At 47.8% G+C, this 26,188-nt stretch overlaps 1 protein-coding gene and 1 pseudogene across 7 annotated transcripts in view; one reads left to right on the top strand and one right to left on the bottom strand.

The window, feature by feature from the left end:
• Positions 1-4,462: 4,462 nt before the first annotated feature.
• On the top strand, positions 4,463-11,547 carry LOC126507691 (eukaryotic translation initiation factor 4B-like; annotated as a pseudogene).
• A 107-nt stretch (positions 11,548-11,654) lies between these two features.
• The window catches only part of Atp8a2 (ATPase phospholipid transporting 8A2), a 538,932-nt gene continuing 524,398 nt past the window's right edge, over positions 11,655-26,188 (bottom strand). For 6 of the 7 annotated variants that reach the window (XM_050152334.1, XM_050152332.1, XM_050152331.1 and 3 more), the window contains 2 exons: positions 22,556-22,647; positions 11,656-13,873 (listed from right to left, as the gene is read on the bottom strand). In XM_050152334.1, coding sequence (XP_050008291.1) covers positions 13,776-13,873; positions 22,556-22,647 — 190 coding nt within the window. In that variant the 3' untranslated portion in view covers positions 11,656-13,775. Of the gene's footprint in view, positions 13,874-22,555; positions 22,648-26,188 lie in introns of all 7 variants that reach the window. The other variant, XM_050152328.1, reaches the window with a different exon arrangement.

The raw sequence follows: 26,188 nt of genomic DNA, 5'->3' as shown, positions 1-26,188 counted from the left end.
GGCGTGGGACCAGGGAAGCTTTAAACATTTCAACACACTAGGCACCTACAGGGACTCTCTGGGGCACGCCACAGACAGGGCAGGGGCAAGAGCGGATTGGACAAGGCCACTGGGGGAGCGCTCTGTACTGGACTTTCGCAGACCGTCTTGTGCTTAAAAGGGCAGTCCAGGAACACAGGTTGACAACAGTCCAGAGACCCTGTGTCCAGAGGACTGGTGACAGAGCAGGGGTACCTTCCTGAGTGCCTGGTGCCATGCCAGTGCCTCTCCCCTCCCGCTTCATCCTCCACACCAATCAACATTTCTTTGCTTTCTCAAAATGTTTCTTCATTAATTAAAAAGCCTGGATATTCCTTTGACTCGAGAGCTTTCCAGGGATTAAGTAAGAATTGGAAACTCTTGAATCTCTTCCTGACAACTGTGGCATTGACTCCCTGAATGTTTTGGGGCCTTGATTCGCTGCCCTCTTTCTGTTCTGTTCGTCTGTGTGGAATCAATGATCAACGGAAACCTGAAGAGAAATCCCTAGGAAAACCCTCAAGTTCCTCATGGTAAAGACATTGGGTGTAAGACTTCCACACTACAAAAGAATGATTTGGGGGTTTGAGACAAGGTCTTCCATATAGCTCAGGCTAGCCTGGAGCTCACTACGTAGCCCAGGATAGGCCTCAAACTTCTGGCCATCCTCTTGCTTCTATTTCGCATGTGCAGGGGTTGCAGTTGGGAACCACCAGTTCCAGCTGCAACGCTGCAAAGTTTTGCTGGAGAATTTGGCTCTGAGAGTCATTCGTTCCACCTCCTACAGCTGTGTCTTCCAACTGTCTCTGACATTTATGCCCAAAATCAGGGCACCCGGACTCAAATCATAAATGTCCAGAACAAGAAACTAAAAAGGAATGCCCTAAAGGACCTTCTAAGTGAAAAATGGTGGTGGCATTTTAAGACTGATTTTTAAACACAGAAATTTTTAATTTCAGCCATCTTGAAGGGTAGGCCATTTAGAAAAATCATACCGTAATAACATAGTTTTTATTTAAGAGACTGAACAACCATAGGCCACCGATTGTCATCTGTAACTACAATATAAAATTGCAGGGTGTGTACACATGCATGCAGACTCATCCCAGGACGTATTGAGAACAATGGACTATGCACATTTGGGTTGCTCACACAGGACTCTGCAGTGCTGAGCTTGCTTGGACCCACTCAAAATCAGGCAAAACCAATTTAGAATCATTAATACCACATGCCCAGTGACCTCTGATGAGAGAGCCCAGTGTCTCTGAACCTGAGGGTTGTAATTTTCACCTCTGGGGGACAAAAGGACATCACATTGCACGCACCAGCTGCACCCACAAACACAACCCCAACTCCTATCTAGATATTTTTTAACTGTTCAATATAGAGAAATACATATATTTATATAAACAAATACATCAAAAAAAGAAAGAACCCTAGAAGTAACTTAGGGCAGGGTCCTTGTTTTTCTTCCACTAGCCAATCAGTAGTGATACACTCTGCCTGGGTTAACCTAAGTGTTTTGTTCCCAGCTCTCTGTCCCTTGATCAGTACTTTCTCTGTGATATGCCTGGTGGGCCAGTCTTGTTTCTTTACACGATGGTTTTATAACCCACAGGGGTTCTCTCAGCCTTGGGTCTCTCTCTGGCATGGCTGGTCATCTGAAGCCCTCTCTTGGACGGAACCAGATTCAGGAAATCATAGAGTAAGGGCTGGGCTAGGGCTGAATGCTGGAACCTTTATCAGGCAGGCAGTTATGTTCCAGCAACACACACACACGCACATACACACATGCATGCGCGCACACACACACACACACACGCACCTACACACATGCATGCGTGCACACATACAAACACACACATGCACACACACACACCATACTACATGTCCTCTCCCCAATTACTTCACATTCTGAAACATTTAATTTTATTATTAATTTGAGTTTTAAATGACACTGAATCTTTCATTTAACTTTCCTATCTAGTTAATTATATTCACACACAGCAAGCCCCCAATTTTAACCATCTAGCTCAACAAACCATCCCCAGGTAAAAGAGTTCTCTTCCTTGGGACACGAGCTGTGCCTAGAATTGAGCCTCATATATAAGAAATTCCACAGCATCAAATCTTCTGTTTTGGTTTGGTTTTGTTTTTCAAGACATGGTTTTTCTGTGTAGCTCTGGATGGCCTGGAACTCACAGAGATCCACCTGCCTCTGCCTCCTGAGTGCTAGGATTAAAGGCGTGCACCACCACTGCTTGGCAGCACAGACTCTTTTGTGTCTGTTTTTCCTTCCATGTAAGGACCACTGTTGGACAGAGCAATGGTTTGTGTCTTTCAATTGTGGTGTGGTATTCCATTGCAGGACTCTTACCTGATTATCTATATTACTGTTAATGGACATCCAGGGAATTTTCCATCTTATCCCAAGATGCTTGCTTTGAGGTTAGCAGGGAGTCACTTCTGACACTTGGGGCCTTTGGAGAAGCAGCAGTTACAAGTTGAACAGCAGATGAAGATGAGGGTGTGTGTCTGTGTGCTGTGTATATGCTTTGTGTGTGTGTACGTGTGTGTGTGCATGTGTGTGTGTGCACGTGCATGTGTGCATGCGTGCATGTGTTTGTCTGGTGTTGGAGATGGAACCCAGAGCCTCCTCTATGCTAAACAAGTTGTCTACCACTGAGCCACATTCTGGCCCAGGCAGAAAGGCTTTTGACCACAGAAAATAACACATGAAGAAATACTTTTGGAAAGTTAGGGGGGAGGGGAATCAAAAACAATTTCTCTGCAAATAATTTAGATAGTTCAAATAGTTCAAATCAAAACATATTTAAAAGGTTCAGAGTAGATGGTAAGAACACGAGTCTCATTCAAGTCTGTGGGCAACTCATTGATAATGTTACAGCATCTGCTGGGTTAGGCCATTCAGAACCCAGGTGTGGGAGGAGACGGGGCTCAGTCTAGAGTGGCACCTTCCCTTTGACAACCGCCACTCTGGAGTATCAGATTCAGGGCATGTAATTGCAGCCGACAATGGACATTTCCGGTCAGTCTTTAAGAATTTTACGTAATTTTACCTATGTGTATGGCACACTGTTAATGGGTGAATATCCAAGAGCTGGCCAAAGTGGGTTTGCTGTAGGCAGCGTTGTAAGGGAAGGGTTGCAGCTGGCTTTGATAATGCCGACTGTGATGGTCAGCTTTAATTGTGAGCCTGACAGTTCCCAGAGTTACCTGGGAAGTCTTGATGAGGGATTACCTACATTGGGTTGGACTGTGGGTATGTCTGTGAGGAATTGTCTCAATGAAGTCAACTGATGGAGGAACCAGTCCACTGTGGGCAGGGCCGTTCCTTAGGTCCTGAGCTGTGTGGCAAAAGCACAGTGCACATGAGCAGGCAGGCGTGCATCTATTTCTCTCTGTCCCTGACAGGATGGGTTGTGACCACCTGTATTGGAAGTTCTTGCCTTGCCTTCCCCACAGCGATGGAATCAGCACCTGGACCTAGAGCCGAAATAAACCCCCTTCTCCTTACGTTGCTTTGTCTTTTATCACAGCAAGGGAAACGAAACCAGGACACTGACCGAGCATTCCGTATCAGAAACATCTGCAGACAGAAGCGTCCTAGAAGATAGCTTTATATCACGCTTTTAAAATAATTTTGTAAACGAAATAAAGTTCCGTAGTGTGACTTTTCCACTATATCAGGTTTCAAAGCTTTTAGATTTGGATACCAGGGCTGTTGCTGAGTGACAGAATGCACCAGGCTGGGGTGCAGCTCAGTGGCAGAGAGCTTGTCTAGAATGTGCTGGGCCCTGGGCTTAATCCTACCTTAGAAGAAGGAAAGAGTAAAATGCCCATGTCGTGAGTTGATGCTGTTCCCAATGGATTTTTAAAAAAATATTTATTTATTTATTATGTATACAATATTCTGTCTGCGTGTATTCCTGCAGGCCAGAAGAGGGCACCAGACCTCATTACAGATGGTTGTGAGCCACCATGTGGTTGCCGGGAATTGAACTTAGGACCTTAACCACTGAGCCATCTCTCCAGCCCCCCAACGGAATTTGAACAGCTCTCTCCCAGTTTGCAGGTATGTGGAGACGACCCAGGAGGAAAGATTGTTCTAGATACAGTTCTTTCCTTTGGCTGACACATCCAAGGCTAGTGTGGCTTCTGGAACCTTTCCTCACGAAGGGTCCTGGCTACAGTAACCGCCCCTGGGTGCAAAAGGGCATTCCAAAATAAAGCACAGTCTAGTCTTCTGCTTTAACCAAAGGTTTATTTGAAATGCATTTGTGCAGATACACACCAATTAACAGGATTGGTCAAAGCCTGATTAATACAACCACTGGACAAGGAGACATTGTTGGCATGGATCCCCTGCCAGGAAGGAGACTGACTTCACACCAACATGCTGTTGTCACTTAACGAAGGGCCAACATTAACAACACTGAAAATGACTCCTCTTCCAGAGAGAAAGGGAACAAACACCTACATGTGTCACGGAAGCGCTCAGGTACCTCCTGAGAGACAGTCTAACAGGACCTTCAGCCAACTTCCTTCTGCATGGCTAGATTAGGGCCTGTCCTTGGTAAACAGTATCCGAGCAATCTCAGAAAAGACATAACAAAGAGCCAGGGCACACATGGCTTTGCTCATATGACAGATACACCCTCACTGTGGGTTCAGAGACATGTAGGATGTGGGTCTCTACCTTTGCGGTGCAAGCTGCATTGCTCTGGGAAGGAGGTGCGGAGGGAGGAACCCCGGTGCTGGGCTGCACTTGGTCATCCTTGGCAAGGAGGGAGAGGAAGCAGCAGGCTCAGGCCTTGCGTAGACTTTCTGACTCGAACACCAGACAAGTCTTTACCAGCACAGGGATCTTGTTTGTAATTGCCATGGGATAATTGTACATAGTTATGGGCTATGCTGCCGGGATCTTGCTAGAAGGAGAGAAACTCCGTGACCAGGCAGGCAGGTTTCCTCTTTTTTTTTTTTTTTTCTTTTTTAAATTGGTGTTTGCTGCTTTCCCTCTAAGCACATACCAAGCTACCTCTAGGAACACAGCTGGATCCAGTCCAGGCCCACGGCAAATGGGTTGCTACCTGTCTTTCCTCCCCTCTTTCTCACACAGGAAATCAGAAACTTGTCCCCGCACAAACCTTGTATTTATCTTATTTTATAGGACCTTGCTTGAGGCCCAGGCTGGCCTCCAACTCTTGATTCGCCTGCCTCAGCCTCCAGAGCACAGGGAATCACAGGCATGTACCGCCGGGAAGGGCTCCCGGCTTTTGATAAGCCCTCCTGACCCCTGCTTTCCAGGACAGGATGATTGGGGTGGTGATGCTGTTTCAACTTTCCTCTTCCCAGCTCTGCCGTAAAAGCGCAGGCACCTGACACTTTGCTCCTGGTTTCTCAAACAAACAGGTCTCCTTCCTCTCTTGAGCCAGGTCAGAAGAAATGCCTGTGGGCGAATCCTGTGAGCATGTTTTTCTTGGTCCGATGCCTGGGAGAGGGAGCAGAGCAGCTATCTCAGAGGCAGCAGCGAGAGCAGGAGTTTGTCTTCTGAACTGGAGCCAGCCTGGGTGGAGGAAGAATCAGTCCTTTGTCTCCTCTCCCTGGGGAGGACTGAGAGGTGTTGCTAAGGCTAGGCTGCGCTGGGGGTGGGATGACCTCTCCCCTCTCTGCTCAAGGCATTCGCGCTCGCAGAGCTTCTCACTACTTGGATTTGTATTGCTTCCATCCCCTCCTCTTCCCACGCAAGAAATCACGCATCAGGGGGGAGTGGGGAGCCTTAGAAACACCAGGGCACACGCAGTCTGAGATGTGGAAGTCAGTGAAGCGCAGGGAAGGGAAAAGGATGGACAGGGGGCTCAGAAGACGTGCGTGAACGAAGGGGACCACACACCACGCTGAGTACTGGCCTCTCGCTTCTAGGCATACTTAATAGTGCCACTGTGGGAATCTTGAGCCGGTACCTCTGCTCCCCACGGGAAACCCTTCATGATGATGTTCTGTTAAGGCTAGCCTGAGCTAATATCCCCTTACCGTACTGACACAGACAACGGCCTTCGAGCCAACGCAGAATTACTAACACAGCCAACTGATGCACGGAATCTTATTTTGCAGGGCCTTTATTTTAACTTTCCCATTGGTACATTTGATAATTCAAGCATGTTCATGCAGAGAATATGACATCTGTTCTGTTTAGTTTTTTTTTTTTCCTGTGTAGCCCAGGCTGGCCTAGAACTCACCATGTAGCCCAGGTAGTTCTCCAATTCTTGTTCCTCAGCCTGCTGAGGGCTGGGACCAGAGGTGTACGCTGTCACACCAGAAGGCATGCCAGTCTCTTGATTTGACCTGATAAACCAATTTCTTTACTGAGTTCTCACTTCAGATCTGTCGGGCCAGTTTCCCTGTTGAGTTTTTAAAGAGCCCAGAAGGTGAAGGCTGCATTCCAAATGCTGAAGCTAAAGCACCCCTTGAGTGACTTGGGGACAATGACCCTGGGCAGTGATTCACACCGTGGCTGCGCTTGCAGCCCCTTTCTCGCGTTCCAGACAAAGGCACCTCCTCTGCCAGCAGGGCCAGAGACACTGGACTATGGCTCAAGACAAAATCCCAGGACAAGAAGAGCTGACGGGGGCTGGAGAGATGGCTTAGAGGTTAAGAGTATTGCCTGCTTTTCCAAAGGTCCTGAGTTCAATTCCCAGCAACCACATGGTGGCTCACAACCATCTGTAATGAGGGCTGGTGCCCTCTTCTGGCCTTCAGGCATACACACAGACAGAATGAGCTGACGGGAAAGGGTCCTCATGATTCAAAAGAAAGGCTCATTATGATAACAAATGAGAGATTATACAGGATAGCTTTCTTTATTTTAAAAAAAAATTGCCTGAAAGCCTACATATCCTTTTACATTTTCAGACTCTCATTACCTAGTTTCGCTTAAAAAACAAAACAAACAAACAAAAACATTCACCAATTGGGAACATATGTGGCTCAACGGCAAACACCAGCCTAGCTATCACAAGGTCCTGAGTTCCATCCCCAGCACAGCCACACAAGCGTTCCATAAAACACAAAGGAGGCAAAAAAAAGGGTCAGATGTTCAAGGGCAGCTTCAGCTGCATAGTGAGTTCAAAGCCAGCCTGGGTGACCTAAGAATTTATCTCAAAACAACAACCAAATCACTCACTGCTTCTTGATTAGCCACCATTGATTTTCCCTGGGCATACTTGAAGGCTTGGCAAAGAAAAGCAAATGCCCAGCTGGGCTCTGCCAGAGCCCAGGGTCACCGGCTGGTACATTTCTCTCTCTTTATGTTGAAGAAGCAGCGTCACTTTTCACCAGAGCAGTTTATACCTCGCTCTCACACCTTTGTCCTTGAGTTTGCATGAATGTGGGGAGTTGGGGAAAGTTAACACTGACCCAGAAATCTGGAAGATTCTGCACCAAGACAGAGCAGATACATCAGCTCTGCTTCCTGGAGTAGCACACAGTAGACCCTGACCAGCTAGGCGGTGTTGCCAGGCTGCCCGGTAGATTTGAGCAGGGTATTACCTCCAATTATAGTGTGGGCTGTCCTCTCGGCAATCATCCCTGCGGCTGTGAAAAGAGCGGCAGAACCCAGAACTAAGCCAAGGGACAGTGGCTGTACTGTTTACAGTTTCAAGTACAGGATCGAGCCATACATAAGAACCTCTGTGAGCGGCCCCAGCCCCAGCCCCATCTTAGCAAACCCGGGGCAGTTCCGGAAATGCTGACCAAATGTGACCTGCCAGCTCAAGAGCCCCAGCTATGTGACAGGAGTGTCATGAGCCACATGACATCTCCACTGAACTGACAGCCACTCTGTTCCCCAGGGAGGGGTTGTGTATGAGACATTCTGACCTCAGTTTAAAGATAGCCCAAATGACCCGGCTCCCCAGTGGGCCCTGCAGAAATAGTATACATCACACACCATGACAGCTGCTTTGCCTAGAAACCCAATTTAGTCATTCGGCTAGGAGAAAGCTTAATCAGGACAGAAAAAAAAAAAAATAGAAAACAATCCCTCCCAGAAATGTTTTCTCCTGCCTGTATACCTCATTACTGCAGAGACAGTTTAGTGCAGAGAATGTTTAGTCTGCTTCTCAAAGGAAGAAAATACGCTCCAGAAAAATACACAACATAGCATAAAGTCAAAAGACAAGAAAACAAACAAACAAAGGACCCAAACAAAGACTTTCATTCACTAATCTGGTTTAAAAGCCTTCAAGCTCAAGAGAGGGCTAAGTATCTGACAAAAAGCTGAATTTTAATTCCATCTTTCCAAATGGGTTTAGTTCTCAAATGAAAATGAATTTTGACTCTGCTCTTCCCCACCCACTCCAGCCCCCAACATGGTGGCCTCAGCAAAACAGAAAATTCAGAAGGGGAGGCCCATCTTTCTAACAGACTTTCTGGCTGAGGATGGCTGGCGGAAGCAGCTATGTCTCCAAACCACCAGCTGGGCTGATATAACAGATGATCCGGAGAGGTGTCAAGGACGTGCATGGTACCAATGATGGCACACACAGGGCACCTCCAACCAACCATTCCGTCCTCTCCACTGCTCCGCAGGCTGCTCAGAAACCAAACACCCACCAGAACTGTCTTCCCAACTTGCCACCCTGCACTGTTTTCCTAGGGAACCTGCCCTGTGATGTTACAGAAGATTCTATACGGAGTTCTTTAGAGGATGAAATACCAGTGTGGTACTTGCGTCATGTGAACCCAGCCATCCAGACAGGTTGAACAGGTTGGGCTATGCCGAGTGTGAGAACCTGGGCGATCTGCTCAGTGCTCTGTGTCTCTAGGTAACAGGGGAAAACTCAAATGAGTTGCTGATCAAGCCCTGGACAAAGACAGGGATGATCGTTCTTTGGGTCAAGACAGAAATTTAGGTATCTAACAAAACACAGACCAGAGGACCCATCCTGCTGCAGATGGCTTTGAGGAGTACCCATTTAGAAGAGGTGACGATAACTTGGGAGACAAGTGTTGAGATCAAGTGTTGAGATCGGTACGATTCAGAGCGGAATCAGGATGGGTTTCAGACGGGTATTAGGATGGCCCATGCTGAGATGTGGATATTGCTCTGGAGGCCAGGATCACTATGATGACCAAGGCTATGACTGCAGGATAGGCAGTGGCAGAAGAGAATTCGTTAGTGGGTACTGTAGGCTTGCTGACTACAGAGAAGGTGGGGACTGTTATGACAGGTATGACAGATGGGACTGTTGGTCATAGAGCCCCACGATGATTATTGGCATGATGGCAGAACCCCAACCCCAACCCCAAACTGAATCGAAAGCCTTGGAATATTCCCAAGGAAGATGCTTCCTATGCTAGTACCTCCCAGTAGAGTTGAGCAGCTTCTATCTTTGGAAGGGCAAAGCCTGTTGTCACAGCTGCTAGAGAAGAAAAGTAGAAGGGGGTGGGGCTATGGAAGGGGCAGGAGACATTGCAGCAACAGCTGGACGAACCAAAACTAAATGGCCGACCCCAGGAGAGACATCGGTGGGCCAAATGAAGAAGCTCAAGAAAGACAACAGTTGAGGATAGGAAGCGAGTCACGGCAGACCGGGGCTGCAGTTACATCTGGTAGAAATAACACAAAGAAGAGGCTCTCGAAAATGAACCATTCGATAGAGAAGACTGCCATTTTCCAGTCTCTAAACCTCCTAAATTGATTGGCCTCTAAAGGTAATATCCGCCCCTCTACCAAAGGAGAATGCGCGGGGAAAGCGATGCTCTAACCCTCCTGCTCGACACAGAGCTCAGACACAGCGACAGAGAGAAAGTAGCTCTGGCTCAGCCCTCTGAGGAAGGAGCAGCAAGGAAAGAAGAAAGCAAAGTAGATGGGGGTGAGGTCCCAAAGGCCAAAGTGGGAACTCCAGTTGTGGTCCTAGGGATGGAGAAAACAAGGACCACGGGGATGAGTTGGAGAGGAAAGCTGGCCAAAAGACTCAAGACTCCGGATCTGCCCCAGCAAAAGATATTTGAGAATCCAGCCTCCAACTTCAGTTCTGCAAGCAAGAATGCTTCTCCCTCCATGGATGGTGAAGACAGAATTGAGAGAGGAAACCACACTGAGTAGACCTCCACGTCCTGTGCTTTCTCCTCGTCTCTCTGCCCTGGAGCATTCAAGGGCAAATCAAACTAGTCTTGCACATCCTGTTTCGCCCCTTCTAAACACTGCCCTGTCTAAACTTTCAAATATGTCCACATTCTTTAAAAACCTTATCCCTCTGGTCACCTCATGTCCCTAATGACAGCGTCAGCCTCCCCAAAGCAGTCTCTGTAAATCACACACCTGGTCTCACAGGCCTGTTATCTTGGGCACCAGAAGCTGTGGTCTGAGGAAATCACTGTTTCTCTCAAGTGAACCAGCTCTGTGATGTCTTTGACTTCTGCTCCCACCCTGCCCCCAGTCAGCCTGTTCCTGGAGCTTCACTTCTCTACCCTTGGAGGTCAGAGTACTCCTCCGAATGATGGACATGCATGGTGACTAGGGGTGTATAAACGAGGAGGATGAAGTTGGAGGCCTTCAGCCTTGACTGGGGTGGTTTAAGGTTTCTGTAAGTTTCCTTCATGGGCGCCCATGCTAGTGCTTGGGTTTATAAGGTGACCTATGTTGTGAGGTTTTTCTGCTCGAGAGGGTTGGTTTCTTAGCCTCCTTCAAGAAGCTAAGGATAATTGTGAGCATGGGGACCTTGGGAGAGGGTTGAAGGGGAGGGGAGAGGCAGGGAGGGGAACAGAGAAAAATGTAGAGATCAATAAAATAAACAAATAAAAAAGAATAGAGGATAATGCAAAGAACTATTGAATAAGGCTTCTCTTGCAACACAGTAGCTTGACCTATCTGCATTGCTGTGCACCTTTGTAGAGGTCAGCTCCGAAGACGGCAGGTTTTCCTGTTGCAGTAAGTCAGGGCCCCTGCAGACAAATGAGACTTTGGCCTTAACGTGTAAGCCCTGGGCTTGCTGAGCAGGAGCGTTGGTTTAGTGGGCTGCATCAGTGGGCATGGCAAGAACTTATCCAGCGGGCTTGATTGGCCATAGCTAGGAAGTAGGCTTTTGGAGAGGTACCCACAGCTGAATGGGTAAAAACCCATCGGGTGTGAACAATGAAGAGGTAACTAGCCCTCTTCATGTCTAATTCCCTTCCGGACAGAGGCATCTGAAAGGAAGCCACCATGCCCACTCTCCTATGTTGCTCCTCTGTTAAAATAAAATCAGGGGTCAACTTACACGTTCCTGAATACATCAAAACTTGTGCAAAGATATCTTCTATGAAAATTATTTGTAATCTGTAGACATTACTTGGGGGATGTCTTGAGATGTAAAATCCCATCCTTAGGGTTGAGGGTTTGTTGTGTATTTTTTTTTCCTTCAAATAAATCTAGCCTTTAAAGTTGAAAGAAATAAAGAGAAAGAACAGACGAAATAAAGAGAGGAAAAAAAACTTGCAAAGAGCCTCGGGCACATCCTGTTGGTTTTCCTTTGCTCCCCACAGTTCTGCCCCCACCCCTCTGGGTAAAATGTACACCATGGCTGCACCCCCCCCCCCAATCTGAGGCACACTTCCTGCTGTTTCTCCCACATGGTACAGTCTGTCAGGATTCCAGCTTGCTGGGCATGCTAGGTTTTTTTCTTGCCTCAGGGAGCAAAGAGAGGTCATTTGCAAGATTTTCCTTAACTGTACCACTCTGCCTCCCTTCAAGCCATCTCAGCATCCTGGCCACGCCCTAAGTGAGAATCAGTTTTCTTACTCAAATCATAACCAAGTTTTTTGTTTGTTTGCTTGTTTTTTGGTGCCCATTCATCTCTGATGTTCCAAAAGTAAAGCGTTAAGTAAAGCAAAGTGTAGCATCTCTTCTTTCTGAATGCAGCATCTTGGACTGCTCAGCCATCCCCCCCCAATGCTGCCTTATTTTCTAAGCTAGCATACACCCCTGGTGGTATGGTACCAGTTCACCCGGTAACAACTGCCCAGGGGTATTTACTTTAAGCCATCCACAAACTCCGGTTCGGCAGCCAAAATAAAGGGAAAAAAGCATGCTGAGGCCGGCCCACATTTTCTCGCATGCAGGCTTGGAGCATCCAGGCCTGTAGTGGCCCAAGCTTGGAACAGGCACTTCCCTTCCTTGTTTGAGAGACCAAGTCACTGTCCAGAAAGAGGCCCTTGGGCCTAAAACTTGCCGGATACAGAAAGGAGACCACGTGACTATTTTTAAAAGTTATGATCTTGACGATGCTTGGAATTGTTTTTCTTAGATGTGTATGGTGCCGAGCGTGGTAACTCACACCTATAACCCTAATATGCGGGAGGCTGAGGGTTGCTGAGAGTCTGAGGCTAGCCTGGACTACAAAGTGCATTCAATGCTAGATTGGGCATACAGTGTAAGACTCTTAAAAAAAATCAACTAGACAAAATGTCTGCAAGACAAGGTCTGGTTTCCACGACAGCGTACATGGACTGATCATTACAACTGTCCATCAAAAGTAGGACTTGAGAACTTCCACTGCGATGTGGTGAAAACGGCCTTCGTGTCTGCCTCCTGAGTCAGGTGTCCTTGGTCACCTTCCAGCGAGATCTCAGATGGGGTGCCCTATGCTTACCCCCCACCCTAAGCTCACCCAGATTCTAGAATTTCAGAGTGCCAGTTTTGTCCCTTCAGTGCACAGAGGTGGAAAGCCTAAAATGGGCTTTGAGCATCTAGAGGCAGGTATCGATTCTGAGAGGCTGCCAGAGGACTAGCTCAGAAGTGATATGCAGGGCCTGTTCCCCTTCCCACAGGATCCCCTCAAAAAAGACAGTTAAGTGTTAGGCCAGGTGTGGTTCAGACACTTCTCTTCAGCCACAGAGCTCAAGGGCAGCAGTGGGGAGGGGCGGGGCGGGGCAGGGCGGGGCAGGGCAGGGCAGGCAGATGAGGCTAGGTAAGAAGATTCTGACTTCCACATCTGCATGGAGAGAGGAACAAAGACACCGGGGACCTGGATGGGGGGCTGCCAGCTGCGGGGCACCACACCCAGGGGCCAGCTGTGCAGATCTGCGGACAAGAGCACAGAGCGGCCATGGCAAGACGGAAGGCCTGCACCTAAAATCGGTGCAGAAGGCGTGGAATTCTGGCTAGTTGCCTGGCTGAGGCTGGGGCTGGGGCCAAAAGAGCCAAAGAAATGTTCTCGGGATTGTCCTTCAACCATAAGGTTTTCTGATTTCGGTGTAATCAAGAAGTTTATGCCGACTTCACGCAAAGAAAACAGGAATCCAAGTGAGTGAGCAGTCTGCAGAAAGCGAGGCTTGTGTGATCTGGACATGCACGGAACAGGAAGTAAGGGTACCCTGTTCCGATTACACAGGACTGGTCTCTAGTAACATAATGCCCCCTTCCTTTCTCCCAGAACCACTAGCGTTGATGTTTGAGCATTGGTGAAACGTAGTTTTTAATTTCACACCTCAGAGAGCCCAGCTGAATGCTTCATAACACCGTCAACAGAAGTTGGGCCAAGCACGGCAGACAAGCTGGGAGTAGAGCTTCCCCTGATGCCTACACCCTGGGACTGCAAGGGGACAAGACAGCTGCTAACGAACTGGTCGGCTAAGGCCACAGAAATGTGTCTTCTGGTGTTGGGCTGTGGGCGCCAGTCTCTCTGACAAAGCCGCGTTAGCACTGCTTGCGCCAAACAGAATCCCTTTCCCCGGAGCCATCCAGGAAAGTCGCCTCATTTCTTCCTCGACTTCGTTTTGGTGGTGTCGTAAGCACGGACTATTTCCTCCTGGGTGACAGCGCCATGCTCTTCTTGGGAAAAGGCATACCCGTCTACAAAGAAACGCACAGGAAGAAGTGGATTAGGGAACATTCTAGACCAGTGGTTTTCAAGCTTCCCGATGCCGTGCCCCTTCAATACATTTCCTCATGTTGTGCTGACCCCTCCAACCATAAAATTATTTTGTTGCTACTTCATCACTGTAATTTTGCTACTGTTTGTATTGTGAATTCTAAGGTAAATCTCTGTGTTTTCCCGTGGTCATAGGCATCCCCTGTGAAAGGGTCATTTGACCCAAAGGGTCACGACCCACAAGTTGAGAAATGCTGCTCTGGACTAAGGGTGAGCTACTTTCCAGGAAGACCCCACTGAACTGTGTGGTCACTGAACTTTCTTAGCCGTGGATACAGGGACCTGAGATGAAGACACCTGTGACAGCAAAGGGGACCATGGTCAAGAGGGATTGAGGTGGCAGGGGGCTGCTCAAACAGGGGTGGGAATGGCTCACAGTGGAAGGACTGTGTTTTCCTGTGGCTGGAAAAAAAAATACCGTGGACCAGGTGAAGTATAAACTGGACGTTTGTTTGGTTCACAGTTCCGTAGACTGGGAGTCCAGCGTCAGGAGGGCGTACCTGGTGAAAACTTCCTTGCTGCGACGTGGCATGGAGGGTACCATCCTCACTCCTGGACAACAATGTTAATCTACTGTCCGCAATAGAGCTCACGTGACACCGTCACCCCTAAAGCGTCCCCCTCCACTCGGTCATCAGAGCAATTGCATGCCCACATGTATGCTGTAGGGCACTCAAACCACAGCAGGCAGGTTTTCTAATTTTGGGGGGGGGGCGCTCAATGAAGAGAATGTAAACATGGACTAGTGGGCCATGATCCCACTCCCCTACCATCTATCAAGATGCAAGGGCCCTTCATCAGCCTGATGCTATTTATAAACCTGTCAGGAAAGACACCCTTAAGAGCAAAGTTGTCAAAGCACCCGGGATGCTTGGAGAGTCCCAGTTCGTATGTCAGACTGGTTCCGGCAGGTGAGTAATTGAAGTGGGTTTGTTGCTGAGTCATCGAGGAGAAAGAACGCGCAAGAGGGCAGATTCAGTGAATAGTTCCGTGAGCACAGAAGGACCGAGCCTCACAGAGTGACAAAACAAGTATCACTTCTATACACCCGCCCATTGGTGACACACGGTACTACGTTCCCACTTCTCAGATGAGGAAACTGAGGCCCAGAGACGTTTTTGCTTCCCTAAGTCACAGAACCAGGAAGCAAAGTTGGGCAGTGTGACAACTCCTGAGAACTCTTGCTGTGGCAGAGGGACAGAAGTCTGAGTGCTCATCAGTTAGACGTCCCCGCCAGAAGACGGCACAGTCAAATCCTGACAGTTGTCGGGATCCTGTCTTCCTACTGTGCTTTATCAACGGAGCTGTCTGACTACTGATGTGCTATTTTTAAACATTTTTTTTGTGTGTGTGTGTGGGGGGGGATGGAACCCAAGGCCTCCTACATCCTAGGTAAGAGCTCTGAGTCATACCTCCCTCTCCCACCATATTCTCTAAAAGGACAAAAAAAAAAAAAAAAAAAAAATCAGAAAACGCAGGCAGCTTGTTGATTGGGTCGGTAATTTCCTCAGATGTTTACAGACAGTAAAGTCTGCAGGGTGGGAAAACACAGTCACAAGCAGGACAGGCTGGCAGAAGGCTGTAGGGGAAAACTCCATGCTGTTGTTCATTTGTGTGGCCAGAACCCAGAATCCCTGTCCCTAGGGTGGCTTCCTGTCCTTCAGGAAAATGAGCCTTCCAGCTACTCCACAGAAGTCTAAAGGCTTGGATGGGCCCCAAGGATTCTCAGGCATAGTGGGCATAGACACTGGGGGTTCCTGAGGACACTGGGTCTGGGCAGTCGGGAGGAAACTTCAGACCTGGCAGTCATAGGAGGGGGGAAGATGAAGTCAGGGAGACTGAGAAAGCAGGGAAAGTGGGAGGATTGGCCCTGTGTGAGCACAGATGCAGACACACAGACTCCTGCCTCCTGCCCATTTCCAACAAAAGTGAAACCCCCAAACAGGAAGTCCCACCTGTGATACTTTATTTGTATTTTAATAAAAAGAGCTTGCCTGAAGATCAGAGTATAAAGCTAAGTCACTAGAGGCCAGGGAGTGGTGGCACACACCTTTAGTCCCTTGGGAGACAGGAGGCAGACGAATCTCTGTGAGTTCAAGGCCCCCCTGAGCTACACAAGATCGATCCAGAAACAGATCCAGGTGGTGGTGGCTCACATCTTAGACCCCAGTGTTTGAGAGTTACACACTTTTAATCCCAGCACTTAGAGAGGTGGAGACAGGAGTGATATGGCTGGGTGGAGAGAGATGTATAAAGAAGAGGAGGCAGGAACTAACTGGAGTGTGGAGCCTGAGGTTTGGTGGAGACACAGTGCTCTCTAGAGGATCACCCCACTTTGGTCTGAGCATTGGTAGAGGTAAAAGGTCTCTCTAGTGGCTTACTGCTCTGCTTCTCTGATCTTCAGACTTAACCCCTATATCTGTCTTTGGGTTTTTATTATTGGGGCTGCATCCACCATGTGGTTGTTGTAGGAAGCAGCTCCCAGTGTAGCATGGGCCCCATAGCCAGGCCAAAGCCAAATGGAGGCTGGGGAGAGGGTTCAGCAGGTGCTTGCTGTTCAAACTGGGGAACTGACTTTGATCCCTGGAACCCACATAAAGGTGGAAGGAGAGGCTGAGCCTACAAAGTTGTCCTCTAACCTACACACACACACCTGGTACTCCCCAGAAGTGGGGTGGTCCCTGAGTAGAGGCAGAAGCCAGCCTGGCTGGGAATTTCCACTGAAGCCACACCCTGTTCTCAGGCCCTGGGGACAGCGGCTGCTGTGGGACAATGGTTTTACCCTGTAAAGATTTGTTTCTTGTACTTGTTTAAGAAAATGCTGATTGGCCAGTAGCCAGGCAGGAAGTAGAGGCAGGGCAATGAGAACAGGAGAATTCTGGGAAGAAGAAAGACTCAGTCTGCAGCCGTCATCCTGACACAAGATGTGACTGTCTCGCCGAAAAAGGTACCAAGTCATGTGGCTAACACAGACAAGAATTATGACAAATATAAATTATAAGTGTTAATAAGATAGATAAATAAATAAATAAATAAATAAATAAATAAATAAATAGGGGCGGGAGAGATGGCTCAGAGGTTAAGAGTACTGGCTGTTTTCCTAGAGGTCCTGAGTTCAATTCCCAGCAACCACATGGTGGCTCACAACCATCTGTGATGAAATCTGGTGCCCTCTTCTGGTGTGCAGGCATACATGCAGGCAGAATGCTGTATATATAATAAATAAATAAATAAATTAAATTAAATAAAAATTAAAAGAAGAGTTAATAAGAAGCCTGAGCTAATAGGCCAACAAGTTTATAATTAATGTAGACATCTGTGTATTTCTCTGGGACTGAACAACTGGACCTGGATGGACAGAAACCTCTGTTAACAAGGGGCTTCCTTATGGTGCTGTCCACACAGGTGGCCTTGCTTCACACATCCTGCTTCTGTGAGGTAAGGAACAAAGGCTGTGTCTCACCCCTGCTCCCAAAGATCTTCTAGAAATGGGCCATGGCTTGCTGGAGTTCTCTGTGAAGAGGAGGGGCTTCTCCCCCTCTGCCTCATCTCTGTCCAGGTCCCTGCCCTGACCATGCACAAGGTGTGCTTTGTGAGGCATTTTTACTGCGGTCTAAGAGGACAGTCTTTCTTGGAATAGTTTAAAGCAAAATCTAGTTTAAAACAACAACAAGAACAACAACGAAACCCTAGTGTGTCCTTTGGTACCAAGGCTGTGTGACCACAGTTAACCTTGACGATGTGCATTCTCTAGGCCTCTAACGAGGAATGTTTTGTGTGTCCCTGAGGGCCATCAGGTCCCCACAGCTGTCCCTGGATGTACTGCGGGAATGGCTGTGACTGCTGCAACCCACCGGGGAGACCCTTCAGTCTAAAAGAAGCTATTGTGGTAAAGGGCAGGCTTTCTAGAGAGAGTCTAGGAATGAGGCAAGAGGGGAGAGGACTACTGTGCTTCCTCTAAGAAGATGGCATTCTCAGTGGGCTGGGCATCTATCCTGGATGGTGACCAGATGGCTGGAGTACCGGGGGCACAAAAGGGAACTTCTTGTCCTTGCTTGACCGTTACTAGGCTTTGTAACCTTGGACTGGTGAAGCTGTCTGGGTTTGGCTTTGCTTCTCTGTAAGATGAAATGGCCTGGGACAAGGCAAGTCCTACCTCTAATAGCTCCAGTTCTTTCTGAGGGCTCCAGGATGCTTCACCTCGAAAACTGCTAAACTTTTTATGTCTCTGTGTGTATCTGTGTTTGTGTGTGTATGTGTGTGTGTGTGTGTGTGTGTAGGGGGGTGTACTGACTGGTTTTGTGTGTCAACTTGACACAAGCTAAGAGTCGTCAGAGAGGAAGGAGCCTCCAGTTGAGGAAATGCCTCCATGAGACCCAGCTGTAAGGCATTTTCTTAATTAGTGATCAATGGGGGAGGGCCCAGCCCATGGTGGGTGGTGCTATCCCTGGGCTGCTGGTCTTGGGTTCTATAAGCAGGTGGTGCTGAGCAAGTCATGGGAAGCAAGTCAGTAAGCAGCTCCCCACCATGGCCTCTGCATTAGCTCCCTCCTCCAGGTTCTTGCCCTGTTTGAGCTCCTGTCCTTGACTTCCTTCAGTAATGAACAGCAATGCTGGGGTGTAAGCCAAATAAACCCTTTCCTCTTCCACTTGCATTTTGGTCACAGTGTCTCATCACAGTAATAGAAACCCTAACTAAGATAGGGGGTTATGGATGAAGGTTGTGAGTGAATGAATGTTAAGACATAAATATAATTAGGGTTAACACAAACATAAGTAACCAAAACATAAGTAAATGAATAATAAAGACTAGTTAGGGGTGTTGTTTTGGACACCCAACACTGGAAGAGTCTTAATTTCATGGCTACAGAGGCTGGTAAGGGGCTGCCTCAGTTAACTCTGTGTGAGGGTTTCTAGGCTTCACTTCTGAGAGACAGGCAATTATTCTTTCTCATTCTGACCTGTTCTCAGGTGAGTAGAGTGTGACCAAATGGCCTTCTTGAGGCGGAAGGATAGTAAGTTCAAAGCTAGGTGGGGCAACAGATTGAGAATCATCTCAATGGGAAGTGAAAAGAGCTCTGGCACTCTTGATCAATGGCAGAGGGCTTGCCTGGTGTAAGGTTCTGGTCCCCTCTTGAATGCAAAGGAAGGAAAGGAGGAAGGGAGGGAAGGAGGGAGGCAGGGAGAACAATGTGTTGATAGATTTATCCTAGGAAGGGTAAGGTTTTCCTAGGCAGAAACCAGGTCTGCTGGGAGTTAGGCTGGCACATGTCCAGCGAAAACATAGGTCTCGGGGTCACTCACTGACTCCACCTGCCGACCCTAAAGCCTGGCCAGGAAACAGGGTTTCTTTCTAGATTAATTTGGAGAACATTTATCTGGTATTTGCACCCCTATGGGGAGTCAGGGGAAACCCCAACTCTCTGTATTTCCCACTTGAGTTCATCATAGGACGTCTTGGTGGGGAGCTTGGGACCTAGAGGAAGCATTTCCTGATCCAACTTGGGAACCTCCCTGATGTGGGAGTGTCACATATCAATCTGTTGATTTCATTGGTTAATTAAATAAAGAAACTGCTTGCCCTGATAGGTTAAAACATAGGTGGGAGGAGTAAACAGGAGGAAGAGGAAGTGAGGTAAGACTCCTCAGACAGATACGATATAGCTCTGCTTTCAGAGACACACACGATGAAGCTCCGACTCAAGATGGACGTAGGCTAGAATCTTCCTGGTAAGCGCACCTTGGGGTGCTTACACACATTATTAGAAATGGGCTAGTCCAGGTGCGAGAGTTAGCCGAGAAGAGGATAGATATAATGGGCAAGCAGTGTTTAAAAGAATACAATTTGTGTGTTGTTATTTCGGGCATGAGCTAGCAGGCGGCCGGGGTGCTGGGGATGCAGCCCCGCCGCTCCTATTTCAATACCTCCCTGGCTCCTGCCCCTAGATCCCACCAGAATCTATGAAGGGCTCATGGGAGGGGCAGCGATGGAGAGGTATGTGTTTTATTTCTTTAGTTGTTTTGTTTTGTTGGGGTAGAACATTTGGTGAAAGTCAAGTCGACAAAGTCAAGTCATTCCCCCCTCCCCCCATTTTAGAATAAAATTCTTACTCTCCATTTCCTTGATCCTGAAATCTGATAGTAGTTTAACGAAAGTATTACTTCAGAGGTGATGCAAACCATGGTGCTGATGAGGAAATTCAGACTGTGTAAGAAATACTGATCTCAATCATTAGTGCTGCACACCGGCTGGTAATGAGAGCTGTAATTTTCTAGTTTTCATCACTACAATGGAACATTCAAAGCTGAGAACCTTATAAAGAAAATTTATTTCATCTCACAGATTTGGAAGTTAGAGGTTAACGGACCATATCTACTGATGTGTATGTTGGCAGGGTCCCAAGGTAGCATAGGACATCACATGGCAAGAAACAGGGATGTGCACATGACTTCCGGTCTCTGTCTCTCTATCCCTCGCCCCCCATATAGTCGCAGGATTCAGTTATGAGGGCTCCGCCCTGATGAGTGACCCTAACCCTAACCATTGCTAAAGATTCTGACTTAAGTTCTGTCCCTTCTGCAAACCATGTTGACAGCAGAGCACTGAAGATCACAGTCTCTCAGGTTTCCGGGAGGCTGGGGTCTGGGGCAGTACGACAGTTGGAGGGGAATTGTCAAGGCATTACACAGGCCTTCTGAGATCCAGAGCTAGCTCTGGGCACCTGAAAGTCTTGTCGGGAACGGCAGGAGCATTCTAAGCTGTTTAACAGGCTCCAGTACTACTCGTTGAGGGTTTAAAGTTTTGTCAGGATTTTATTTATTTTTATTTTTTGTGTATGAGTGTGTGTGTCTAAATATATGTCTGTGTACCCTGTGTGCCTGCAGAGACCAGAATAAGATATCATATTCTCTGGGCCTGGAGTCACAGATGGTTTTGAGCTACTATGTGAGCGCTAAGTATTGAACGTGGGTCTTCTGGAAGAGTAGCTAGTGTTCCTAACTGCTGACCCATCTCTCCAGCCCTCCACTAAAGCTTGAAATCAATGTGGTAATGTGGTATGATTTTAGAAGCTGTCTTATTTCTTGCATTTGTTTAGTAGACTTTTTAAATTTTGACTTTCAAGTGTTGACTTAAGGAAACCATGAGGTCATTTAAGAGTTCTAGCTTTCCTTTAGACGTATGAGAACATATGTAATTGTTTTGATACTGAAACATGAGCCTTGGCCTTGTGCATGCTGAGTACGAGGTCTGTCAGTGAGCCCTGTCTCCTGTCCTTATTTCACTTTCTGAGGCAGGATCCCGCTGAGTTGCCCAGGCTGGCCTTGAACTCATGTTGTAGCTCATGCACCTTTGAACTTGTCATCCTCCTGCCTCAGTCCCCTGGTCTGGCTGCACATATTCTTTCTGTGATTACTCTGAGACATTTGTTAGGAAAGCAGCGTGGTCCATAGTGTGAATTTATCCATCCTAAAGGCTGTATATACTTCCTGTGATAATGTGTAAGGATGCCATACAATACTATTCTCTTTTTCCAGAGGAAAAAGTTGACACTTTGAGAAATACATACACTGTTCAGAGCTACTCAGCTAACTGAACAATAACCACAATATCTAGCATCTGCTGAACTCTTTAGGTCCAGCACTCCTCTAGAGCACTGTATATATGATCTCATTTTACCTTCCCAACAACCCCAGCTGGGTTCTCACATTGTTCCCATTTTACACATGCCTACACAGAGAGGAAAAGTGGCCAGACAGGAACCCAGTGTTGTGAGTCCAGAGGGGACCCCTGCAGTGTGAGTTTAGAAGGGACCCCTGTAGTGAGACTCCAGAGGGGACCCCTGCAGAGTGAGTCCAGAGGGGACCCCTGCAGTGTAAGTTCAGAGGGGACCCCTGCAGTGAGACTCCAGAGGGGACCCCTGCAGTGTAAGTCCAGAGGGGACCCCTGTAGTGAGACTCCAGAGGGGACCCCTGCAGTGAGACTCCAGAGGGGACCCCTGCAGTGAGACTCCAGAGGGGAACCCCTGCAATGTGAGTTCAGAGAGGACCCCTGCAGTATGAGTCCAGAGGGGGACCCCTGCAATGTGAGTTCAGAGAGGACCCCTGCAGTGTGAGTTCAGAGGGAACCCCTGTAGTGAGAGTCCAGAGGGCACTCCTACAGACTGCTGTGCTTGGAGAATCCCATCAATTCTCATGCCTTGACTTCTACCTCACCCCTTCAGCATGGCTGTACCCAGAGCCCATGACGATGACCTAGAAGCCACAACACAGCACCACGAGCTGTTGTATATGGGTGCTCTCTGCTTGAGCCTCTGATTTTGTGCCCTCTGGGCTTTGCTACACCCTCCTTGGGCCGTGGGAAATAGGGAGGAGCGGAGGGCTGGTGGGTAACATAATACCATCCTTCTCTGCCCACTGAGAATGTCCCTGTTGGCAGGCAGAGCTCAGCGGAGCTGCCCAGCAGACCATCAGTGCGCTCTTTGTGAGCCCCGACCTTCAGTTCGCAGAAAGCATTCTCACTCTATCAGGTGTGGCAGCCATCCCTGGCCTGTCTGCCTCACTCCCCCTGCCGTCTGCCACCCACTGCTACCCACTGTCACTTACGGGTGACACACTGCTGGATGGAGCCTGCTCGGAAGAGGGTCGGGGGTGTCTTCCTGCTAAGTCTCTTGATCAGACGGTCACGCTCGTTCATCCTGCAAGAGAACAAAGAAGGTCAGGGGCCAGATCACCCCAACACCTCTCTGAGGGATCCAGACAGTCTCAGACTGAGTGAAGGAGTATCGTGGCCTCCTGTATCAGAAGGTTCGTTCCTGCTTTAGAGGCACCTGGCAGTATGTATGCTCTTTCATGCCAGGACCATATCTATCTCCTCCCTCCACCTCTCTCTCCATGTTAAAGCCAACCCCAGAATGGTTATGGACTTGGAGAGTGGACCTGTCGTACGGTAAAATGACATACAGATGGAAAGGCGATCATGAGTCAGACACACACACACGGGGAAGTCCATGTGAGTACCCAGGCAGAAGACACGGGGAAGCAGCAGACATCAGCCCTTTGGACATTTCTGGCTTAGATTCAGAGCTCAGGACAGAGAGGCGTTCGTCCTTTCTGAGGCACTTGGTCGAAGCAGCTGGAATTCCGAGAAGACAAGTCCACCACCCCCACTGCTGTTTGCCGAAAGCTCAAGCACCCTAAGAGTTTGGAGCCTGAGGATGCCTGTGCAGATCACAGCCCCTGCATGTACCCAAACAGTAAAGGCTAGAATTGACTTCATAAAATTAAGAACTTTAAACTGGGCACAGTGGTGCACACCTGTAGCTTCAGCGACTCGGAGCCCGAGACCCGAGCATCACATCTACCCAGGAATTTGAGGCTAGCCTGGGCAAATAGGTAGCAAGATTCACTCTAAACAAAGCAAAATAAAACAAACAAAAACCCAAAACAAGTGGGGCTGGAGAGATGGCTCAATGGTCAAGAGCACTTGCTGCTCTTGCGGAGGACCGAGGGTCCAATTCATTCATTCATATTTGTGTTTCTGCTGGACTGTTTATCTTTTTGCTGCTAAGTCATAGTTGTTTCTTATGTAATCGACATGCCAGGTCACATGATGGCTCACAATCATCCATAACTGCAGTTCCAAGGGATGTGATGGCCTTGGACACTACGCATAAATGTGGCGCACATACACACAGCAGTCACACACTCACACACGAAACTTTAAAACTTTAAGAAAAGTTAAAATACATCAAAGGACCTTACAAAGGAGCAAGAGGAAACTACAAAATGGGAGAAACTAAAGTGGTATATTATTTGCATTTTAATAAATTAATCTTGCCTAAAGACCAGAGGCAAAGCTAAAGCCACTAGAGGTCAGGCAATGGAGACACACACCTTTAATCCCAGGATTTGAGAGATAGAGGCAGACGGAGGTTACCCTGGTGGTGGGGGAAGTCCTTCTATCTATGTGTTGCTTTTATGGTTAATGAATAAATCTGTTTCAGTCAGTGGCTTAGCAGAATAGAGCTAGATAGGAAAACTAAACTGAATGCAGGAAGATAGGAGGTGGATCAGTGAGAAGCCAAGGTGCCGCCAGAGGAGCAAGCGTGAGCTGCCAGTTAGAACCTCACTGGTAGGCCATGAGCCTCATGGTAAAATATAAAATAATGAAATGGGTTAAGCAAAGATATAAGAGCTAGCTAGAAATATGCTTAAGCTATTGGTCAAGCAGTATTGAAAATAATACGGTTTCTGTGTGATTGTTTCAGGGTCTGGGCTCCCAACACCCTGGACTACACAAGATCAATGCAGAAGCAAATCCAGGTGGTGGTGGCAGCCTACACCTTTAATCCCAGTACTATGGAGTCATATGCCTTTAATCCCAGCACTAGAGGGAATATAAAATGTAAGGAGAGAAAGGCTTGGGCTGCTCAGTCTGCGGTCACCCAGCCTTAGTAGAAGTAAGAGTTTTCTAGTGGCTTGGCTACTTTGCTTTGGTTTTCGGGGTGAGCCCCAATTTCTGTCTCTGGTTTTTATTATTCACGCTCCAAGGAACACTTGCTAATTAATTGCTAATTAATCATATCTGATAAGGACCTGGCATCTAGAATACATAAGTAACTCTTACGAATGAACAGCAAAATGATGAATAATGCAACTGAAGCATGAACAAAGGACTTGAATACATTTTTGTACAATGAAGATGCACACTGGTCAGCCAGCACATGCAAAGGTGTCCAACATATTCATGACTGGGAAAATGCTAATCAAAACACAATGAGACACCATTTCACACCCACGAGTATGGCGATGGAAACAACCAAAACAAACTCTCAGGAAAGGATGAGGGTTGGAGAAGGTGTGGAGAAACTGGAACCCTCTTATATCACTAGTGGAACTACAAGATGGTCCCTTGGAAGTTAGCCTGAATCAATGATATCACTGAGCCACTCTACCCCTAGATGCAGATGCTCCACTCCTAGATGCAGATGCTCTACCCCTAGATACAGATGCTCCCCTCCTAGATACAGATGCTCTACCCCTAGATGCAGATGCTCTACCCCTAGATGCAGATGCTCTACCCCTAGATACAGATGCTCTACTCCTAGAAACACTCATACTAACTGAGACTGGAATCAGAAGATCCCTGCATACCAACACCCATGCCAACATTATTCACAGACATGAAGGGGTGAAAATCAAATATTCATCAACAGATGAATTAATGAACAAAATGTGGCATCTCCCTAGGAACTCATACAAGGACTATTATGTTGTGTAATATAGAGGAATTCAGCCATGGTCCACAATACACACGCACATACTTTAAAAACATACCTGGTCCCAAAGACTGGGCATGAACATACAAAATTTCCAGACTAGGCAAATGTGTGAAAACAGAAAACTACAAGTTGAAGCAGCCAGTGACCACAGAGCGTGTGTGTGTGTGTGTGGGGGGAGGGGATAGAATGAATGTTTCAAGTGTGATGAGTTTCTAGGGAGATGGACATGTTCTGAAAGTCTGGCAGGGGTTCATAATATTGGAAACACAAATGCCACAGAACTGTAGGCTTTAAAGTGAAAATTCTAAGTTCTATAAATTTGATCACAACTGAAAGCAGGAAAATTCAATTTAAAAAAAGAAGAAGTAGGTCTTGACTCAAGACCAATTCCCTCCCATCCTCCAAACTGCTGGCATCTTGATAGTTCATTTCTCCAGCGCCCGCCGCGGGGGTGTTGAAGTAAAGTGTTGTCTTCGCTTATTCCCCCCCGTGTGCTGGCACAGGCAGGTAAGCTAGCTGGGATCTACTGGTATTGAAGGTGTTAGGTAAACATGAACTCAGCCTAGCTATGCGCTACGTGCGGTCTTGGTGCCTCCCCAATAATGACGTTGTAACTGAAGCTCTGACAAGTCCTCACAAACGGGCCCTTTTTAAGAAGCTGACATACCTTGGAGGAGGTGTTATGTTCCTGTCCTGGAAAATAAGTCGTCTGAGGAAGGAGGGGCATGCTGGGTAGGGTTGTGCTGGAGAAAAATAAACTCTCATGTCCAAATTTCTGCTAGGAAGAGCTCCCCTCCCCCCGAAGTCACATATGCCTGGAAATTGAGCTGCCCAATTGTAGGAGCACACTGCAGCCCGTGACTACTGGCCTGTTCCCCCCCCCCCCCCCCCCCCCCCCCCCGCAGATCCCACATCACAGAAGATGCTGTAACAAAACCTCTAAGAGATAAGTTTT

Source organism: Alexandromys fortis, unplaced genomic scaffold, assembly GCF_014885135.2.
Source record: "Alexandromys fortis isolate MF-2015 unplaced genomic scaffold, M_Fortis_MF-2015_v1.1 scaffold_75, whole genome shotgun sequence".
NCBI classification, from domain to species: Eukaryota; Metazoa; Chordata; class Mammalia; order Rodentia; family Cricetidae; genus Alexandromys; species Alexandromys fortis.
This window is presented reverse-complemented; position numbering and strand designations above follow the sequence as displayed.